Consider the following 17,142-nt stretch of genomic DNA (forward strand, 5'->3'; position numbering starts at 1 on the left):
AAAGGTGGAGGTGTGCAAACTCGTGCTTTCTGACGACAGCTGCCGGGACTGTAACTAACTGCCATGGGGGCAGGGGTGAGTCAGCCGGTTACCCAAGGCTGCCAAGAGCCCCACCTCTTCCTTCGCTAGCCCAGAGCTGTGCAGGACCTATGCTGGCTACGCAGCTGCCCTTCAGGTCTTGCCTCCGGCTTCATCAAACCTTGGCTTTACTTTAACGAGCTTTGGAGAAATAGCGTGCACCTCATCCAACCCTTATAAATTCTAGGTTATGGTCATAAATGGAAGTTTGGCAATGACATGACTGGAAAATAGATATGTAAGATTATTCCCTCTGGATCTGTACAGGCAATTTTTATAACCTGTGCCAGACACTAATTCCATTCCCTCTTTCCGTTGCTTTTACTTGTTTATTCCAATAGAGTCATCCTATCTGTTGGATAAGACTGAGGAACACTTGAAATGTGATAGGCCAACTACTAAATGCTGATGGTTCCTATAAAAAGCAGACTGTCCTCTTTTTATTGTTCTAGCAAGCTCTCTCTCTCACAAAACAGTATTGCAATTCCAGAGTAAGATAAGACCAAAAATCCCGCTATGGCTTTGGTTTGGCCTGTACTCTTATAAGTAAGTACAAATAATTGATCAGAGAAGTAAAATTTTTAGTCAAATTTAGACCCTCGAGCATCTCCAGTAATCAGGAATGGGAGAAGTCTCAGTGACTAATTCGATATGCAAAAATGGTGAATTCAGATTATAACTATGGAAACATAAACTGTATGCCTGAAAAAATACCTGTCCGAACTGATCAGTGAAAGCAGAGAAAAAAACCCACAGCAACAAAATCTGTACTAAAATCCAGCAACAGGCATCCAATTCACTGCAAGGGAAAAAAAATGTCCCATAGGTTACAGTGAAAGCTGGGAGCCTCACAATGTTATTTTTTTTTTCCTTTGCCACCGGGAGCATTATGAATAGGAATTCAAGGTTAGGGCACGTCTATTGCAGTGTCCACCATCAGAGTCTGATACCACACAAGGTTCTGTGTGGGCAAAACACAGGATGGTGTCTGGAGGTCTGGAGCACGTGAATTGGGACAAAGAGGAAATGTGCTTACGTGGTGATACAGTTTCTTCCCGAAAGTCTCTCTCTGCGCTGCGCGCTGGCACATTATCTGTAAAGCAGTTTCAGCCGCACCAAGGGACCTCATGCAGTGATGAATACGGCCTGGCCCAAGCCGACCTTGAGCTATCTCAAACCCCCTGCCCTCACCTGGTTGGAAGGAAAAGCAGGCACAGACAGACGTCTTGATTCCCACTTGAAATCCACGGCTCTGAGCAGAAGTGGCCTCATGGCAACAGAACTAGAAGCAAGCTTCTTAAAATTTTATTTTGCACTTTATGTTCTTAGAAGTTTAAAGTTTATATTCTTAAAAGTTTATGTTCTTAAAAGTTTACTTTGCAGAACAGTTGTGCTTGTTTACTCCAGATAGACCTATATTGACACATTCTTAATATTTACAGTACAAAGTATGCTCCAAGATGGTTTCTGAGAGGCTTCGATTTACCTGATTTATTTTTAATCTTGTTAATCTTACATTGAAAAATACTTCTATGAGATTTGGTATGAGAATCTGGGGAAAGACTTAGAGGTTTCCAGGTTCAAGGGCTACTCAAAAGAGAAAGCTCTTTCAAAGAAATAAAAATAGTAGAGAGGAAACACTGTAAATCCTGATTTCTTTTGAAAGTGAGAGAAGTAATGCAAAGTTCTCCCCACAGAAGGTCACAATGCTGGCCTGCTCATTCATTCTTTTTTTTTTTGTTCATTTCTCCTAAGTCTGCAGACACCCAGGCTTGGACGGCCACGGACTACAACAGGACGCTCTTTTTAAAAAATCTGTAAAGTCTATGAGGACTGGTTTTGGGGAAAGAACACCACTGACTGACAGTGTCTGCTTTGCTCTACTTCAGGGAAGCGATTTCCACACAACACCTAGAGCTGCCCTGCTTCCTTCCATCACCTTTCTGCTCTAAACAAGTTACATTCAAGAGCAGGTAGACTTCTAAAGGAAGAGCGGGCTCACCCTTCCTCACGTTTGAGACCCTGGCTCAACCGACCATAGCTGTTTACAATAACTTATGGTGATTCATAAAATAAACCACCGTTTCATAAAACTTGGTTCATCGCTGTACGTATTAAAAAGGTATTAATACTGAAACTCACCCAGTATTATATTGGAGACAGGTACTCGCACATCACTAAAGTGTATCTCAAAATGCCCTCCATGGATCTCATCTACAAGCACAGAGGAAACACAACAGCAGGGTAAAACAAATGAGGATAAAAATACAGGCCTTCCATTCCTAATCCTTTCTCTATATATGCATTTTATGGATTTATTTCATATACAATATTTATTAGTGTTACTGCAGCTCCTGAGATTACTAACAAGTTAATACACATATAGCTGATAAATATTACCACCTACCCAGATAGCCAAACACTGAGAGGGGTCTTATCAGCTTCAGCCCTGGCGTGGCCATGGGAACAATGATCATACTATGCTGCTTGTACCTGATCAAGACAAAATGCACAAGTTACAATTCACTTTAGGCCTCCCTTCTGTCCCCTCCCTCAATTTTTTTAATTTTCTATCCTCCGTTTAGCACTTGCATAAAGCCAATGTTGAGATCTAATGCACCACGACCAAAAACCTACTACTTCTGTCACTTCTGTGCAAGTACTTCTGTATCACCCAGTCCATTTCCTCCCCGCTCCGCATTTTTTTGTTCTTGAAACATGTTTTATCATCATCATCATCTTGGCTTGTCTATAGTTTAGGAAAAGAATCCCCATGTTTAAATTCCTTCTGAATATTTAAGGTCAGTTAGCAGTCACACAGAACTGCAGGTGACAGCCCGTGCATGTCCCTGAATTCAGTCTCCAGTTCAAGAAAGTGCAGCACCACATGGTCCCCTCCGTGAACTTCTGTTCAGCTTCAAAGAGCTCAACAGATGCCACTGTCTGTTCAGCCGTTGGAAAAACTGTGCTGTGAGCAAGTTACTGTTTACTTCTCAGTGGAACCTAGACAAATCTTAAAACTTAATATAAATCCATAAAAGTAAAACTTAAGTGGAATTTGGGCTAAAATCCAACTTAGAGATATAAATGTTCCAATTCTGTTGTACTACAAGCTGTGTGACTTTAATGGAATCAGTCACGGAGCATTTTATTTATTGCTTGCCTAAGGTTTTGTAAAAGCCAATTTTAGTTTGGTGATTAAGAGTTGAATAATGTATTTATTTCGCACAAGAAGAGGGAAGTATTATATTTACACGTAAAGAGCAGGACTGATTAAAGATGTGCAATGCTCTCAGCTCACACAACTTCACATAACAAACATCCCGTGTTTCAAACTTAATTTTCTACACAGATAACTTTGTGAAAAACTTAGTAGGTAACTTTGGGTCTCTGATGTGCCACTTCTACTCATTCTGTTCAGGGAAGACCTGAAAGGTTTTGGGTTTATTATCATTTAAGCAAGCAATTCTTACTCATGTTAACTGTTTTATATACTATACTTATGAAATAAACTGTAAGCCAGAGATAGTTGTTGGTTGAACAACTGACGCAGACGGTTTGCTAATGTGACCAAGATAAAGTTAGTGAACCCCAAAAAATTTCCTGATCCAATTCATCACACGGCTGCATGAACACTCGAACTAGTGCGATGGAGGGGGGAAGCACACAGGTGTAAGCTGGTGACACTGAAAAGGCTGGGAGGCTTCGGTCACCAGTAGCTAACAGTGAAACAGGAGCTTGGTCAGCAACAGTTTTCTCTAAACAGACAGACGCACAGGTTTAAAACTCCCCCGTAATTCACAAGCACATCCAACTGGTCGAAGAAATTATGGGTATGTCACTTAAAATTTTTGCGAGCAGTGACTCTTCCAGGAAGCAAGTTTTAGGTAATCCTTTGAGTCTCCTAGGAATCTTTACCTGGATGCTGAGGAGTTTTTGGTTTTGCCCATGACAATTGCAACTTTGCAATTTGGGTTTCCAGCACCTTAAAAAAAAGTCATAAACACAGAAAAGAGTTTTCAATATAAAAATCCCAACGTAGAATCAAAGGAAGTTTCATACAAATAAATCTCGTTTCCTTTCGTGATACCGGAGCAAAAGCATGCAATCTACTTCTATGTTTATACTTTGAGTAATCAGACTGAAACAAAATATATCTTATTGCTTAACATGTAAAAGAGTTGACTTGTGGGGAGGGAAACAATGAAAAGCCAAACATCCAAGCCCTCCAAGATCCAGCTCCACCGTCTACTTCTATGAAAAGAGAACAAGAAGGTACTTGAAATGGGATCTAATTACTTGTGTCTCCGTTACAGCTCAGCAAATAAGTGTGATTCAAATGCACATCTCAAGGTGAGATGCTGCCATTTCAAAAGTAAAGCTTCTTAAAATTATGAAGACTGAAGGATCTATGTGGGAATGAAATGCAACCATTTTATATCCAGATTACACAAATCAGGCTATCAAAGGGTTACCATGGTGACCTTACTACTACTTCAACATAACTTCTCTGGCATGAAGGTTTTTTCCCTCTTTATGAAGATGATTTTAGTTTGCACTTCAAAGAAAGATCTGAGTGGAATCATTACCTGAAAATAATCTGCTAGCATTTCAAGCCATCGATAACATTATTTGATACAAGTCTTCATAGCATAAAGTTAGCACTTTAATGTACAAGTCCTAAAGAAGATTCTACCATTAATTAAAATGGCATCTTATTTCTAAGACCCTTAATTCTCACTATCTTTTTCTTTAATGGTTTCTTGGTACTAAAGCATGCTCTCATTCCTTTCAAAGTCTCACACAGACAAGAAAGCTAGGGAAAAGGGGGCAGGACTATACCTGACGTATGTAACAATCAGTACATTTTGTATTGCTATCTCGATGCAGATGACAAGCTTTGCAGAGGTTTAATTCCAGATTTGATCTATACCAACTTGGTTTGTTTTGAGGTCAGAAACACAGATGACTTTTTAACTTCTCTGGCAACTGTTACCACAAGGTTTGGGAGCCGCTGGTCTAAAAAAATACAACCACCTGGCTTTGACCTGAGCTATTTCCTCCTAAGAACAGCCACTGTGATGGCCAGGAAATGGGAGAGAGATTTATTACATTCTGATAAGCACTGCCTCTTTTGAGGGCCAAACTGCTGGCTGTTTACTTTCGTCTTTTGCAATATGCTATTCATCCACTGTTTTCAAAGTCGGGTTGCATTTACAGCCCATGAGCTGTACAATAATAATGAGCTCAAATGTCTGAGTTAAAAGCTGGGGTAGGGGGGAATAAATCAGCTTGGTTAAAAAAAGAAAGGTAGATCTCAAACAGCTGGCTCATTTGGGCACCTGCAACAAGTGGGTGACCAACCCCAAAGTAACACGAGAGGCTTTGCAATGTACTACCCTGCAAAGAGAAATGCTACAATCTGAAGGGGTATTTGATTCTGCTCCTCTTCCAGAGGAGGTAAGGAATTGCAGAAGTGGTATTTTCTAAACCACATTTATCTTGAAGCGAGGTTTACAACAAAAGATATTTTGACTTTCTGGACTCTCTTCAAAACCCGTTTTGTAAACAATCCTCAAGTCACCTCCCTCCTTCAAAAAAAGGCTAAAACAGGCAAATTTCACCATGTCCTATGAAAAAAATCAGAAGGTTTCATGTTGAACTTAGTGAGGAGTTCACTGAGAGGTAGACATCTGGTCAGATGCTCTAAATCATTAGTACAAGTTTCTGGAGGGCAAACTAATACCTCCGTTTTGTATCCCCTTTTCCCCATCTGAACACAGCAAAGGAAGGCAGATTCCTGGCCTTTTCCCTCCTTAGAGTCGAAGTTCTGAATAACCAAAATCAATTTTATGCAACTTGACCCATAAATGCGAGGAAGATGTCCTGGTCTAATGCAAGACTCTGGAAGACGCCAGTGTTTTGAAGAAATGCAGACTGCCTGGATGGAATAAATCTCTCATTTGTAAATGGCATTTTTGCATTACTTACAGAATTCAAAGAAGCTGCTGGTGGATGGGGGAAAGAGTCAGAGAAGCCTGTAATTTTGGAAGGAGTTAGAAGTAGGTTTGCAAGAAGCTTACAATTCAACAAACAGAAGTAGTAGAGATTTTAGAAGGTCAGTTTTAAGCATATTTCCATATTGATAAGATTTTAATAAGGTTTTTCATATATATGTATATGTTGTTTCACACAACCTGTCCAAAACTTTTAATCCACAATGGTGCTACATTGGGAAACATTGTCAGTTTAACTAGTGTATTGCATTTTTTAACTCTTCATCGCACTCACATAAGGAAGGACAATGATATTTTAAAATGGGCTTAGGCACTTGATGACAGTCCTATTAGAAGCCTAATATTTGCTGTCAGGGGGTGTAGCATGCTTGAGATTACTGATCTTCACACAACCAACTCATACAGATTCTTCCTGGTAGAGAGCACTAAATGTGGCACAGACAAGGAGAATACAACCTTTACTTAAGGAAACTGCCATATACCCTGGATTCGGAAGACAAGAGCACTTAATTCTTGCAATCTAGTTATCTATTTTTCAGCGCCCAGTCTTCAAATTTTTGGCTAAGATGTCTAAATCAAGATAATCTACTACTTGAATGCCTAGAAAACCTATGACTCTTGCCATGTTGGCTGCTGCACTGGTAAGCCGGGTGAGTTACCTCTCTCTGCTAAAGATCAAGGGTCTGTGGTGACATTACAGACTAGGCAGCTTCCTAGAAAGGCACTGATAAACACGTGTTCCGGACTCTCCCACAAGAAGAAACTGGACTGAGTAGGGTGGATGGCAGCGTGGTATTGATTTTTGTAATATGGGGATCTTCCAATGGAGAAAGGGGAGCCTGCAGTAATTTCTATCACTAGCACAATGTATTCCATAGTTTTATCTCATTTTCTCCAGATAATACTGCTGGGCAACTAGTTCACGTATGGTAAAGATTATAGTGTAGCTGTGAACAAATTGGCTACAACCAGTAAAGACAAAGACAACACTGGGGTTCTGCAGCTAATCAGCAAGGGCAGCGCAGTCCTGTCACTGAATGTGGCTGCTAGTCATGCCCAGCTGGAGCTCACAGTCTCAGATGGTGCCAGTGAGAACAGCTGTTCTCAACACCACTTAGAAATGTTTTTTTCCTCACCTTCATCCCACTTTTACACAGCCACAAGCACTTCTTAGTTAAACAAGATCCATTGTCGTTTTGCATTCACACTTACTTACTAAATAATTTTTGTTATTCTTGAGCCTATGGGGCCATACTGAAATCTAGCATTACAAGACAGTATTATTTCCATACCCTGACTGGAAGGTTCTGTCCTCCCTGCACCCTGCAAAGTTAAGAGGAGCTGAGGTCCTGTAATAAACAACACAGGATTTGCATGAACTGCCTTCCTACAGGCTGCCCGCAGGACCTCTGAGGCACTGGTAACACAACTGTCTTTTCTGCAGGAAACACGCAGAGATACTTCCCTGAGAGCTTTCTCAGTTCTACCCTGATTATTCTGTTTTATTGGGGACCACACTGAGATAAAGCCCATTCAGAACTGAGAGATTCACTTATTTTAAAGATAAATAGCTCAGGCCTCTAAGCAACAACATGACTTGCAAGAAGCACACATGGGGGAAGCAACCCAAATGTCTTACCGGCTACTGTCAATAACACCAGTGAAGTGCTTTGACAACTCAAGGTAAAAACACTGCAGAAATATGCACAAATATTGCAGCATTCTTTCTCTAGACTCCAATTCCTCTCCCAACCCATTTTCCTTTCTCGTTGTGAATGCAAATGAAGCTAGAGGCACATGGAAAACATCTGCCCATTACATTCCTAGCTGCCCATTTTGAAAAACCTTTCCTTTCACATATTCCAAAATAGTTGAACCACTGACAGATGGCTAATCCAGCTGTGGCAGGTGTGTCAGTTGAGCCAGCATGCCAAAAAGCAAACCTGACCTCTGGTCTTCTCAGAATGTCTTTCTGTTGTTTGGCATTGATACTGCATTTTCTGAAACTCAGTGGACTGCTACAGGGTACAGGATAATTCAATCAAAATAAAAGCTCTGGAAGATCATAGAAGGCTCCTGACACTCTGCACAAGGTACTCTCACACAAAAGACCAATTTGAAACAGTACAGATTGTGGAAATTTAAGCACAATCCAGTCATTTTAAGAATTCTTAGCACAGCTAAGTCCATGCTTCAGTGCAGAAACTCTAATGTCAGCATGTAAACTGCAGAACTTCTCCATCTTCCCTTTCCTGTGAAAGTTTTGACTCTCTATAACACAGACAGCACATTGCAAGTGGAAGAAGCCTAATGGATGGAATAGCATCTCTTTTCTTCTACAGTATCTGCCTGGCTTGCAGTTTCTTTAGAAATATCAAACACTAACTTGATTATGACTGACTGGTAACATCCAAGTCTCTGAGAACTCTCCCACAGGGTGCAGGACTATCTGCTTATACTCTGGTTGACAATTTACCACTTGCTTTCACATCTTTTCCCTATCATCTTCCTGGGTTTGTTCAATATCACATACTGAAAGATAAATCTGTGCTATCTTACAAAAGCAAACTCATCTTTCTATTGTATCCCCTAAAAAGTTACTTAAAAAGGGGATATAAGGATCCCTTAAAACCTTACAGAGGCAGCCCTCAGAAGTGCAGTAGTGTCCTGAGGAAAGAATATAGTGATGCCGTACAGGTAACTCTGCCCCATACAGACTCCACCCACCCCACCCCACCCCCGCCTCTTTCTCTCCTTTTCAAATTTTACATGTATGATTTCATAAAAGCCACATAAACATAAACAACCGACATAGTGAAATAGTGAGAGAGTCTTGACCTTCTAAAGAACACTCACATCCTGGTTGGAACAGGGAGAAACGCAGGAAATGTATGTTTTATGTGAGAAGAGGTTCCAGGAAAGCAGGATTTTTTTTTTTTTTTTGAAGCTGGAGAGCCAAAATGAAAGTGCAACTGACTTCCAGATGAGGGTGTGGTGTTTGAAGACAAAATGCGGTATGTCAGACCAATTCAGATCATTTCACTGAAGCACATCTCAACTGCTGTACCTGCTACTAGTCTGCTGACAAAAGGAGGTTAGTCTCAGTTTAATACTTATTGCTCTGTATATTAAGTGTGATATACTTTTTTTTTACATAGAGAAGAGCTAGTATTTATTCTTAGTTAAGCTGGCTTTACAGAGAGACATAATTTCATTAAGGCACATGCTCATTACCAGCCTTAAAATCAGATTTGTTCAGTAGAAGAAGAGAATACTGCTTAATTCATTAAAGAAAAAAATCTGTCTGTTTAAACCGGGGATATTAACTTTCATTCAACACATATTCATACAATCCCATGTCAAGTTTAAACACACAGAAACACTGAATTTGTATCTTAATGGAAGGCTGGAATAATTCTGCAAGAAAACATGCAAAGCTGTCTATTAATATACCTCCTAGAAAACAGTACTTGAAAAAACAGCTGAGGTTTGAGCTGTTCAGGTACTTGTGGGCAGTTCTGTATGATCAGACTCCTCCCTGTGCACAACATACTGAGAAGTCTCCAGCTGTAAGACGAATGTGCCCACAGCAATCTGATTCTGTAAGAAATTCCACGTGGGCATAAGGTGGCTCGCTGCATGGGATAGAGACTAAACTAAGCCTGTTCCACCGCTGTTCAGCACCTGACTCCCATGGGACTGCTCTGCTTTATGTAATGGGCATGTGTACGTGCGCCTGAGAAACAACATTAACAGGAATGACAAATATGAATAAGTATGTTAGCCAAAACATAACTGTTTAATTTATGGGAGAAAAATCAACCGTTGCATTTTAGTTAACTTTGTCAAGGACTCGGGTCAGCCAAACTCATATCAGGCAACGGAGCGTGTTCCTTGTCACAGCCAAACCGCTTTGTGATACGCAGGCTTCTTGAAGTTTGCACTGAAATGTTTACTGGTTTGGTTTCAAGCAAACTTGCCAGTGATCCAACTTGAATAAGCATTCTCAGACTGGTTCTGTAATAAGTGGTTTAGACCTCAGCCAAATCTTTTCAGTTTAACTTCGAATTTTCTCCTAATCTTGCTAAGTGGATTAAACTGTCCCTGCAGCAGTTACTTTTCTACTAAAAAAAAAATTAATAAAATTTGCTGCTGATGTCTGAATCTCTCCTCAAAGTATTATAAAGCTGCAAAAGATTACCCCTGCTGAAAAATCCTGCTAACACAGCTTGTTAGGCATAGAATAGGCATCCCTTGCCAAACTAATAAAAAGAATTACTGTATTTTTCTACTTTCATTTAGGCAACAGTAAATGCCAGACTACAAGACTTAAGAGTAATCATTGTTTAAAATTTAATGGGAAGTGTTTTGAAATGTTAACAAAATAATCCAACAAAGACATTAAGGATGAAGCCAAACCAAATAATTAACTTCTAAATAACACACTTTAAAAAAAATTTAGATAGCAGATTCCCTGAGAAAAAATATCAAGCAAAAATATAAATTATTTATGTCTTTCTATTTAATTGGTCTGTATCCCTGAATATGAGATCAATCAGAAACTTTCTTTTCCTGGTAGACGAAATACATTAAAAAAAATTTAAGAGGTATTGTTTCTAATAAAGGCTTTGCAACCTTTCATTTAAACCCTTGCCTGAAAATCAGAAACAGTATTTAGATTTTTTTCAAGGTTGAAAAAGCCAAGTTGGAAAAGCTCTGGGGCAGAATATCAGCTAAGAATCTGCTTTCAGTAACATTGGCCTCAAATTCTGAAACACTGCAGATGATGAGAAAAGGGAATGTGTTTTTCACCCTCAGCTACTTTTTGCTACTGCTGTTAAGAAATCTTAATCCCATTCACTGCAAGAAAACGGGGCACTGCAGGACTGTATTTTACAATAGAAAGAATTTCAGCAAATTAGTCAATGAACACAATTACAGAAAACAAAGAAAATACTGTAGGGTATGACTTACTTAAGACTGAAGCTATGAACACTCAAACTTCAACCCTAAGCTGGCAGTGAGAATCCAGCCTTAGTGTTTACAGAGTATATCTGTCATGAGATAGTACTTTGAAAAAAACAGCTGAGGTTCTGAGCTGTTTGGGTACTTGTGGGCAGTTCTGTATGTGATAAATTCCTTTCTGTGCTAACATTCCGAGAAGTCTCCAGCTGTAAGATGCAGCAATTTGATCTTGTAAAAAACTCCACGTAGGCATTCCTCGCTGTGTGGGATGGACACTAAACTAAGGCTGTTCAGCAACTGACTTCACTGCAGTATTTCATGTAATGGGCAGGTATACATGTGCCTGTGAAACAAATACACACACCCTCCCTATATTATACTCACATCCCAAATTTGCCAAAAGCTATGATAGTAGGCACAGAATACTACTGCTTGGTGCTCAGCTTTCATCTGTTAGTATTTGTTATCCACTCTATTGTAATAGCATGCAAAGCCTTCAACTGGTACTCCTTTGCTTTGCAGAGGCTGTAGAGAGGAAGGTGTAATTTCAGACCTGTAAGGGTACAGACAAATTTATTTTGCAATGGAGCACTGTCAAACATAACTCTGTCAGAGCAGTTTAAGCAATGATGGCTCCTCAACTGAAACGTGGAAAACGGAGAGGTGCACTCCAAGCACCTTGCAATCTCCAGTGCTAAGGTTAATGAAAGCATTTCAGCTGAATCCATTTTAATTTGCTCAGTTACCCCATTTCACGTGAGAATTTGAGACAGTCTGTTCTGCCTCCATCACTGTCTAGCTCTGCTTTGACTGTTTATGAGTGCATTCTCAATATACAACTTCTTTAAACTTGAGATGTATAAGCAACCCTGAGCAGGGGTTTTAGGCTTCCACAGAAATTCAAAAACTTAAACCCAGTATTATTTCTTTGATGTTCCCTTCTCCCCCCCTTTTTTTTTTTGTGTCTTGTAGCTTTGCCATAGGCTGGGATATGAATAACTCAACTGATTACTGGATTGATGATGAGGAGTATGATCTCAGCCCTGTTACAGATTACAGTACATATGAGCTTCTATGTGAAAAAAGTGACGTGAGGAACTTCAGTAAATTATTCCTTCCTGTGTTCTATGCATTGGCTTTCACTGTTGGAGTTGCTGGAAATTCATTAGTGGTTGCAATTTATGCCTATTGCAAGAAACCGAAGACCAAGACGGACGTGTACATCATGCATCTAGCCATCGCCGATTTGCTCTTGCTCTTTACGCTCCCTTTTTGGGCCGCAAATGCAGTGCAGGGATGGGAACTTGGAAACTCAATGTGCAAGCTCACTTCTTCTCTGTACACCATGAATTTCAGCTCTAGCATGCTGTTCCTGGCCTGTATCAGTGTGGATAGATACAGGGCCACTTCACAATCCCGGCATCACAGAAGAATTGGTAAACACTGCAGGGTTACCTGCACCTGCGTCTGGCTGTCCGCCATTTTATTCAGTATCCCTGAACTGATATTTAATCAAGTCAAGAAACACAATGACAGGAATGAATGCCTTCTTGTATTTCCAATGAACATGGAAACAGTCTTAAAAGCAACCATTCACATCCTGGAAATTATCCTGGAATTCCTGGTTCCTTTCCTAGTAATACTGATCTGCTATTCAGCTACTGCTCGAGCAATCTTTAGATCTGCAAATGCTAAAAAAACTAGACCTTTCATGGTTTTGCTGGCAGTAGTGGCTACTTTCATTATTACCCAGCTACCTTACAACATTGTCAAGTTCTGGCGAGCCATAGATATCATCTACATGTTGATTACTGACTGTGATGCAAGTAAAACCATAGATGTCGCACTCCAGGTCACCAAGTGCATAGCTTTGTTTCATACCTGCCTGAACCCTCTTCTCTATGCCTTTCTGGGTGCCTCTTTTAAAATGCATATTATGAAAATCGCAAAAAATTATTGGAGAAGACAACAACAGCATGGAAGACCTGAAGAAATTTCTGTGAATTATGAAGACAATACTGAAGAAACGCTTAGTTTCACTATATAGATTCTCCATTACTTTCATTATCTTTTATAACCAAGGGAATTATTTACTAATCCTGGGGGTATTGTTTCAGCAGTTTGTCTGCAAGTCAACCTTCAGATTTGTTTCTGAACCTGCAAACTAGCCAAGACACTACAGTGCAGTTCAAAGTGGAACATGTTGATCAAAATTAAGCAGCGGGCAAGAACTAAGTACTGAAATTCCTAGAAAAAGCTAGAGATATTTACTATACACACAAACAAAGAACAACAACAATAAAAACACAAAAAACAACCACAAACCCCCAAAACCACAACAAAGCCCAAACACCTTAAAAACCCACAAGATTTAAAAGGGTCACAGTACTAGACACTAAAATAGCTGTGTAATGAACAATCTGTACATGTCTAAGCATATAAGTAATACAGAAAAAGAAACCATCAGCAATAAAACAGCAGTACAGGAACTTTTGTACCAAAAGTTAATAACTTTGTGTTTCTCCAACTACTTTGTAAAACATAAGAACATTTGCCGAATAAGCCAGTTCCGTTTTTTCCTCAGCTATCATTCCTTGCATTTGCAGCTTGAAATGAGGTATCAGTTCATGGCTGAGTATTGGGGGTGGGAGTGGGGGAAGCCATTCTCTATGTGTTTCCACATATGTATAGCAACAACAACATCCTCAACAAAAACCAGTAACTCCTTCTCTGTAGCTACCAAAAATGACCTTTCATCTCTCCTTTTCTGCTCACCCTAAACTTCAACAAGCCTGTACCCTATGGGAGGCACATTCTAGTTCTCTGTAAATGTCACATCAAATGTAAATGCCAAAGTAACGCAGCCAAAGCATTAGCAGAAATGTAAGAAAAAGTTAAGTAAATCTTCATATACAGGGCCTGGAATTTCTGGTCAGAATTTGAAAAATGATTCAAACACTGTATCTGCTAAAATATATCTAGATACAATAAAATCAAAGAACGCAAAAAGTCCACTGGTTGTCATTTACTCATATCTTCATGGTTTTTTTTGTTTAAGTAGGTATTGACCTCTCTCATCATAGGCACTTATCAACCAGCAAAGGCCTTGGTTGATGAATGAGAGAGGTTCTGAGTCCATATGGAGTTCATGGTCAGTGGGATTCACAGTTTTTCCAGGGAAAGGTACCAAAGCTGCCCCTGCCACAGTGCTGGCAAGGATTCCAGGAAAACAAGAGTTTTCCACAACTCTCTGGAAGCATTTCAAATATATTGACATATTAGCTTTCAAAATGAAGAAAGTTGTATTACAGCACACAGTCCCTGCCTTCAAACATCCCATGGGCTCTGACAAAATGCCTCATCTATGGTTTACAAAAGCCAAAAAGAATCTCCTCATTTTTAGACACTGTTCCTAGTTACACAATTATGAACTGGAAGAAAAAGCTCTAAAATGACAGACAAGAAGCAACAATAGCATAAACAAGACACAAGTCTCTTCCCTCTGTTTGGATAACAAAAGCCTACAGAATTGCTGCACAGTATTTTGAGACATACTAGAGCATGAACAGATATGTCAAAAGTGCTTGACAGACGGTCTCCACATACACCATAAATCTGACACGTTTAAGCCATACTGGATTTACTGTAGATGCGCAAAGCACCCATGCAGAGCATGGTAAAAAATTCCAGTTCTTCCTCGAAGCAACTGACTCCCTGCATGTGTGGTCTATGATTTGTCTTCACAAATACACAGTGGTTGCATCCAGAGTGACATTCTGACCAGGGTGTCAGGCTTCTGGAATTCCCAAGCACCCAAGGTCCTAATGTCCACTCAGAGTAAAAAGGAGGGGAAAAAAAAAAACCCAACCCAACCCAAAAAATCCTACCCAAAAAGCCAACCAGGCAGAAAAGACAACTCTTAAGGCAGAGCTGCATGTGTTTGTCAAACTTCTTGAAATTGCAGCACCTTTTGTACATCTGTCTTTATGCAAATCTGACTGTTCTAATTATATTTATTAGAAGACAAATCGAATCATGCTTACTGTCTTATGATTACTCACCTTTTTATAATTCACATAACTAATTTTATGAATAATATTTTGTGTGTGTGACCTCCTACAAACTTTCCCATTACTTCCTTAGGAACTGCAATGCACAGCTGGGAGACACTGACCCAGAGCAAAGGTGGCAGCCAGCAGTTAAGTGACACTCTCAGGTCAAGAGACAAGACACCATGACTCCTTTTGCTGCCAGTTTTGCAGCACTAGAAGAGAGAGCGAGTGCCCTATCTTCTGGTGAGTCTAGGTATTGCACAAGCATATATCAGTAGGTAGCTGCCACACTCAAAAGTACATAAATGAAACATCCAAGTTTCACTCCAGTTAGCAACCCCATTTATGTAGCTGGCTTCCAAACTCCCAGGGAGTTATGATTTTCCAGTTGTTGTCATGTATGTTTCAGTAAAAAACTAATGGTACTATAATATCAAGGATATTTACCAATTACAGCCTAATCCACTGATTGTTTTTTTCTGGGAAGTACAGTATAAGAAAATTAACTGTAAAAGTCAGTCCAACAGCACCACAGGCTTGTTTAAAAAGCAGCCAAATTTTACTGTAACTACACGGTACACTCAAACCTCACACACAAGCTGTCAAAAACAGCTTCCTAAAAACAAAGTTTAAAGGCTACAGCCATAAATGTGTAAGTTACTTGACCGAAACAGATGACATTTAAAGAATGTGACCAAAATTCAGAGGTTCCAAAAAGGGCCCAATACTCCAAAGTGGATTTGAGTCTTGGATTTTGCTTCAGAGAACAAAAGCTTGATTCAGCTCTTTCCATTGTTTTACATTCTAGCGCCTTCACCCAAGAAGAGACAATTTTCCATCCGAGAAATGGAGCACAATTATATTTGTTTTATCAGTTCTTGGAAAGCATTTTAGATTTAGCCATTCTTCTTTGGGGTTTCCATACTTACCACTGCTCCACCACTTCTTGCCGTTGATCACATAACTGTTTCCATCTCGCTCAATGCTGCATTGCATATTGGTTGCATCACTTGAAGCCACATCTGGTTCTGTGTTAAAGAAAAAAACCCAAACAAACCACTGGATTAAATATACAGGTAGTATTACCACCACAAATACAGGGATCTAGATATACTATATTGGCAGTAACACTGTTTTGCTCCCAATAGAAAAGCTGTTCTTAGAATGTCGCTCTGCTGGTTGTCAAAGGCTTTCTATTTTCTGACAACCTGTAGCCAGTTTAAACTTACTACTTCTTGGGCTCGAACTACTCTTTGTAGTCAACAGCCTTCTTCCTTCCCTGACGTTTTTAAATCCTTCCCCCTTCCAATATACTTATAGATAACAGCCATATCTATCCTCAGCCTTTTTATGCCCTAGGCTCCTCTCAAGTGAAAATAGAGATTTAGACTACTTTTGTGACGATTCATGAAACAGGTTACACAAAGCCGTTGCCAGCAAAATGTCATCAATTATTGTTTGGAACAGGAAAGATTCTTTCCTTTCACCCTTAACTTCCTTTATAGGCCATCTTCTTTAAAGCAAAAGCATCTCTTTCCTCTTGGCAAACAGTGAAACAGAATTTGCAAAATAAGGGTCCAATTCTTCAAGACTGTTGAGTTCTCTTAACCCCTGCTGACACAGAAACATTAAGATATGACATCACATGTTCAGAAGCTACCTTCCTAAATCAACAGCCAGGCCTTCCACAGATGTTGAATGCTACAAGCTTTCGAGAGCAAAAATGAATATTATGTCTGTAGCTCAGCATTAAGCAAGTGCATCATATGTTAGTTATCTTCAGGTTGTGTCTTAAAACCTCTACCTATGACATACGGCAATACTACACAACTTTAATCACAATAATCATACTTGCACCTACGTGTATGTTTCTAGAGAACCCCAAAGCACGTTATAAAAAAGGGTAGGTTCTATTGTAAATCTGTTTGTTACAATAAAGTGTATTTTACCAGTACTAAAAATAAATAGAAAATATATGGAGAACAAATACTAATTATTGTAAACATGAAAAATGGTAATTGACGGGAAAG

The 17,142-nt window shown here is 39.6% G+C and overlaps 2 protein-coding genes across 3 annotated transcripts in view; one reads left to right on the plus strand and one right to left on the minus strand.

The window, feature by feature from the left end:
* The window catches only part of ACAD11 (acyl-CoA dehydrogenase family member 11), a 31,679-nt gene that overhangs the window by 2,327 nt on the left and 12,210 nt on the right, over positions 1 to 17,142 (minus strand). For both annotated transcript variants that reach the window (XM_075083394.1, XM_075083395.1), the window contains exons 13-17: positions 16,042 to 16,140; positions 3,997 to 4,063; positions 2,486 to 2,571; positions 2,221 to 2,292; positions 1,115 to 1,269 (exon numbers count right to left, since the gene is read on the minus strand). In XM_075083394.1, the coding sequence (XP_074939495.1) occupies positions 1,115 to 1,269; positions 2,221 to 2,292; positions 2,486 to 2,571; positions 3,997 to 4,063; positions 16,042 to 16,140 (479 nt within the window). The remainder of the gene's footprint in view (positions 1 to 1,114; positions 1,270 to 2,220; positions 2,293 to 2,485; positions 2,572 to 3,996; positions 4,064 to 16,041; positions 16,141 to 17,142) is intronic.
* On the plus strand, positions 8,865 to 14,069 carry ACKR4 (atypical chemokine receptor 4). The gene is made up of 2 exons (XM_075083398.1): positions 8,865 to 9,189; positions 12,033 to 14,069. The coding sequence occupies exon 2, from the start codon at positions 12,052 to 12,054 to the stop codon at positions 13,105 to 13,107; it is 1,056 nt and encodes a 351-aa protein (XP_074939499.1). The 5' UTR covers positions 8,865 to 9,189; positions 12,033 to 12,051; the 3' UTR covers positions 13,108 to 14,069.

This window comes from Phalacrocorax aristotelis, chromosome 2, assembly GCF_949628215.1.
Source record: "Phalacrocorax aristotelis chromosome 2, bGulAri2.1, whole genome shotgun sequence".
In the NCBI taxonomy this organism is placed as follows: domain Eukaryota; kingdom Metazoa; phylum Chordata; class Aves; order Suliformes; family Phalacrocoracidae; genus Phalacrocorax; species Phalacrocorax aristotelis.

Bases quoted from the DNA above. Each gene is read 5' to 3' on its own strand.
- ACKR4 (XM_075083398.1), top strand. From the start codon at position 12,052: ATGAATAACTCAACTGATTACTGGATTGATGATGAGGAGTATGATCTC.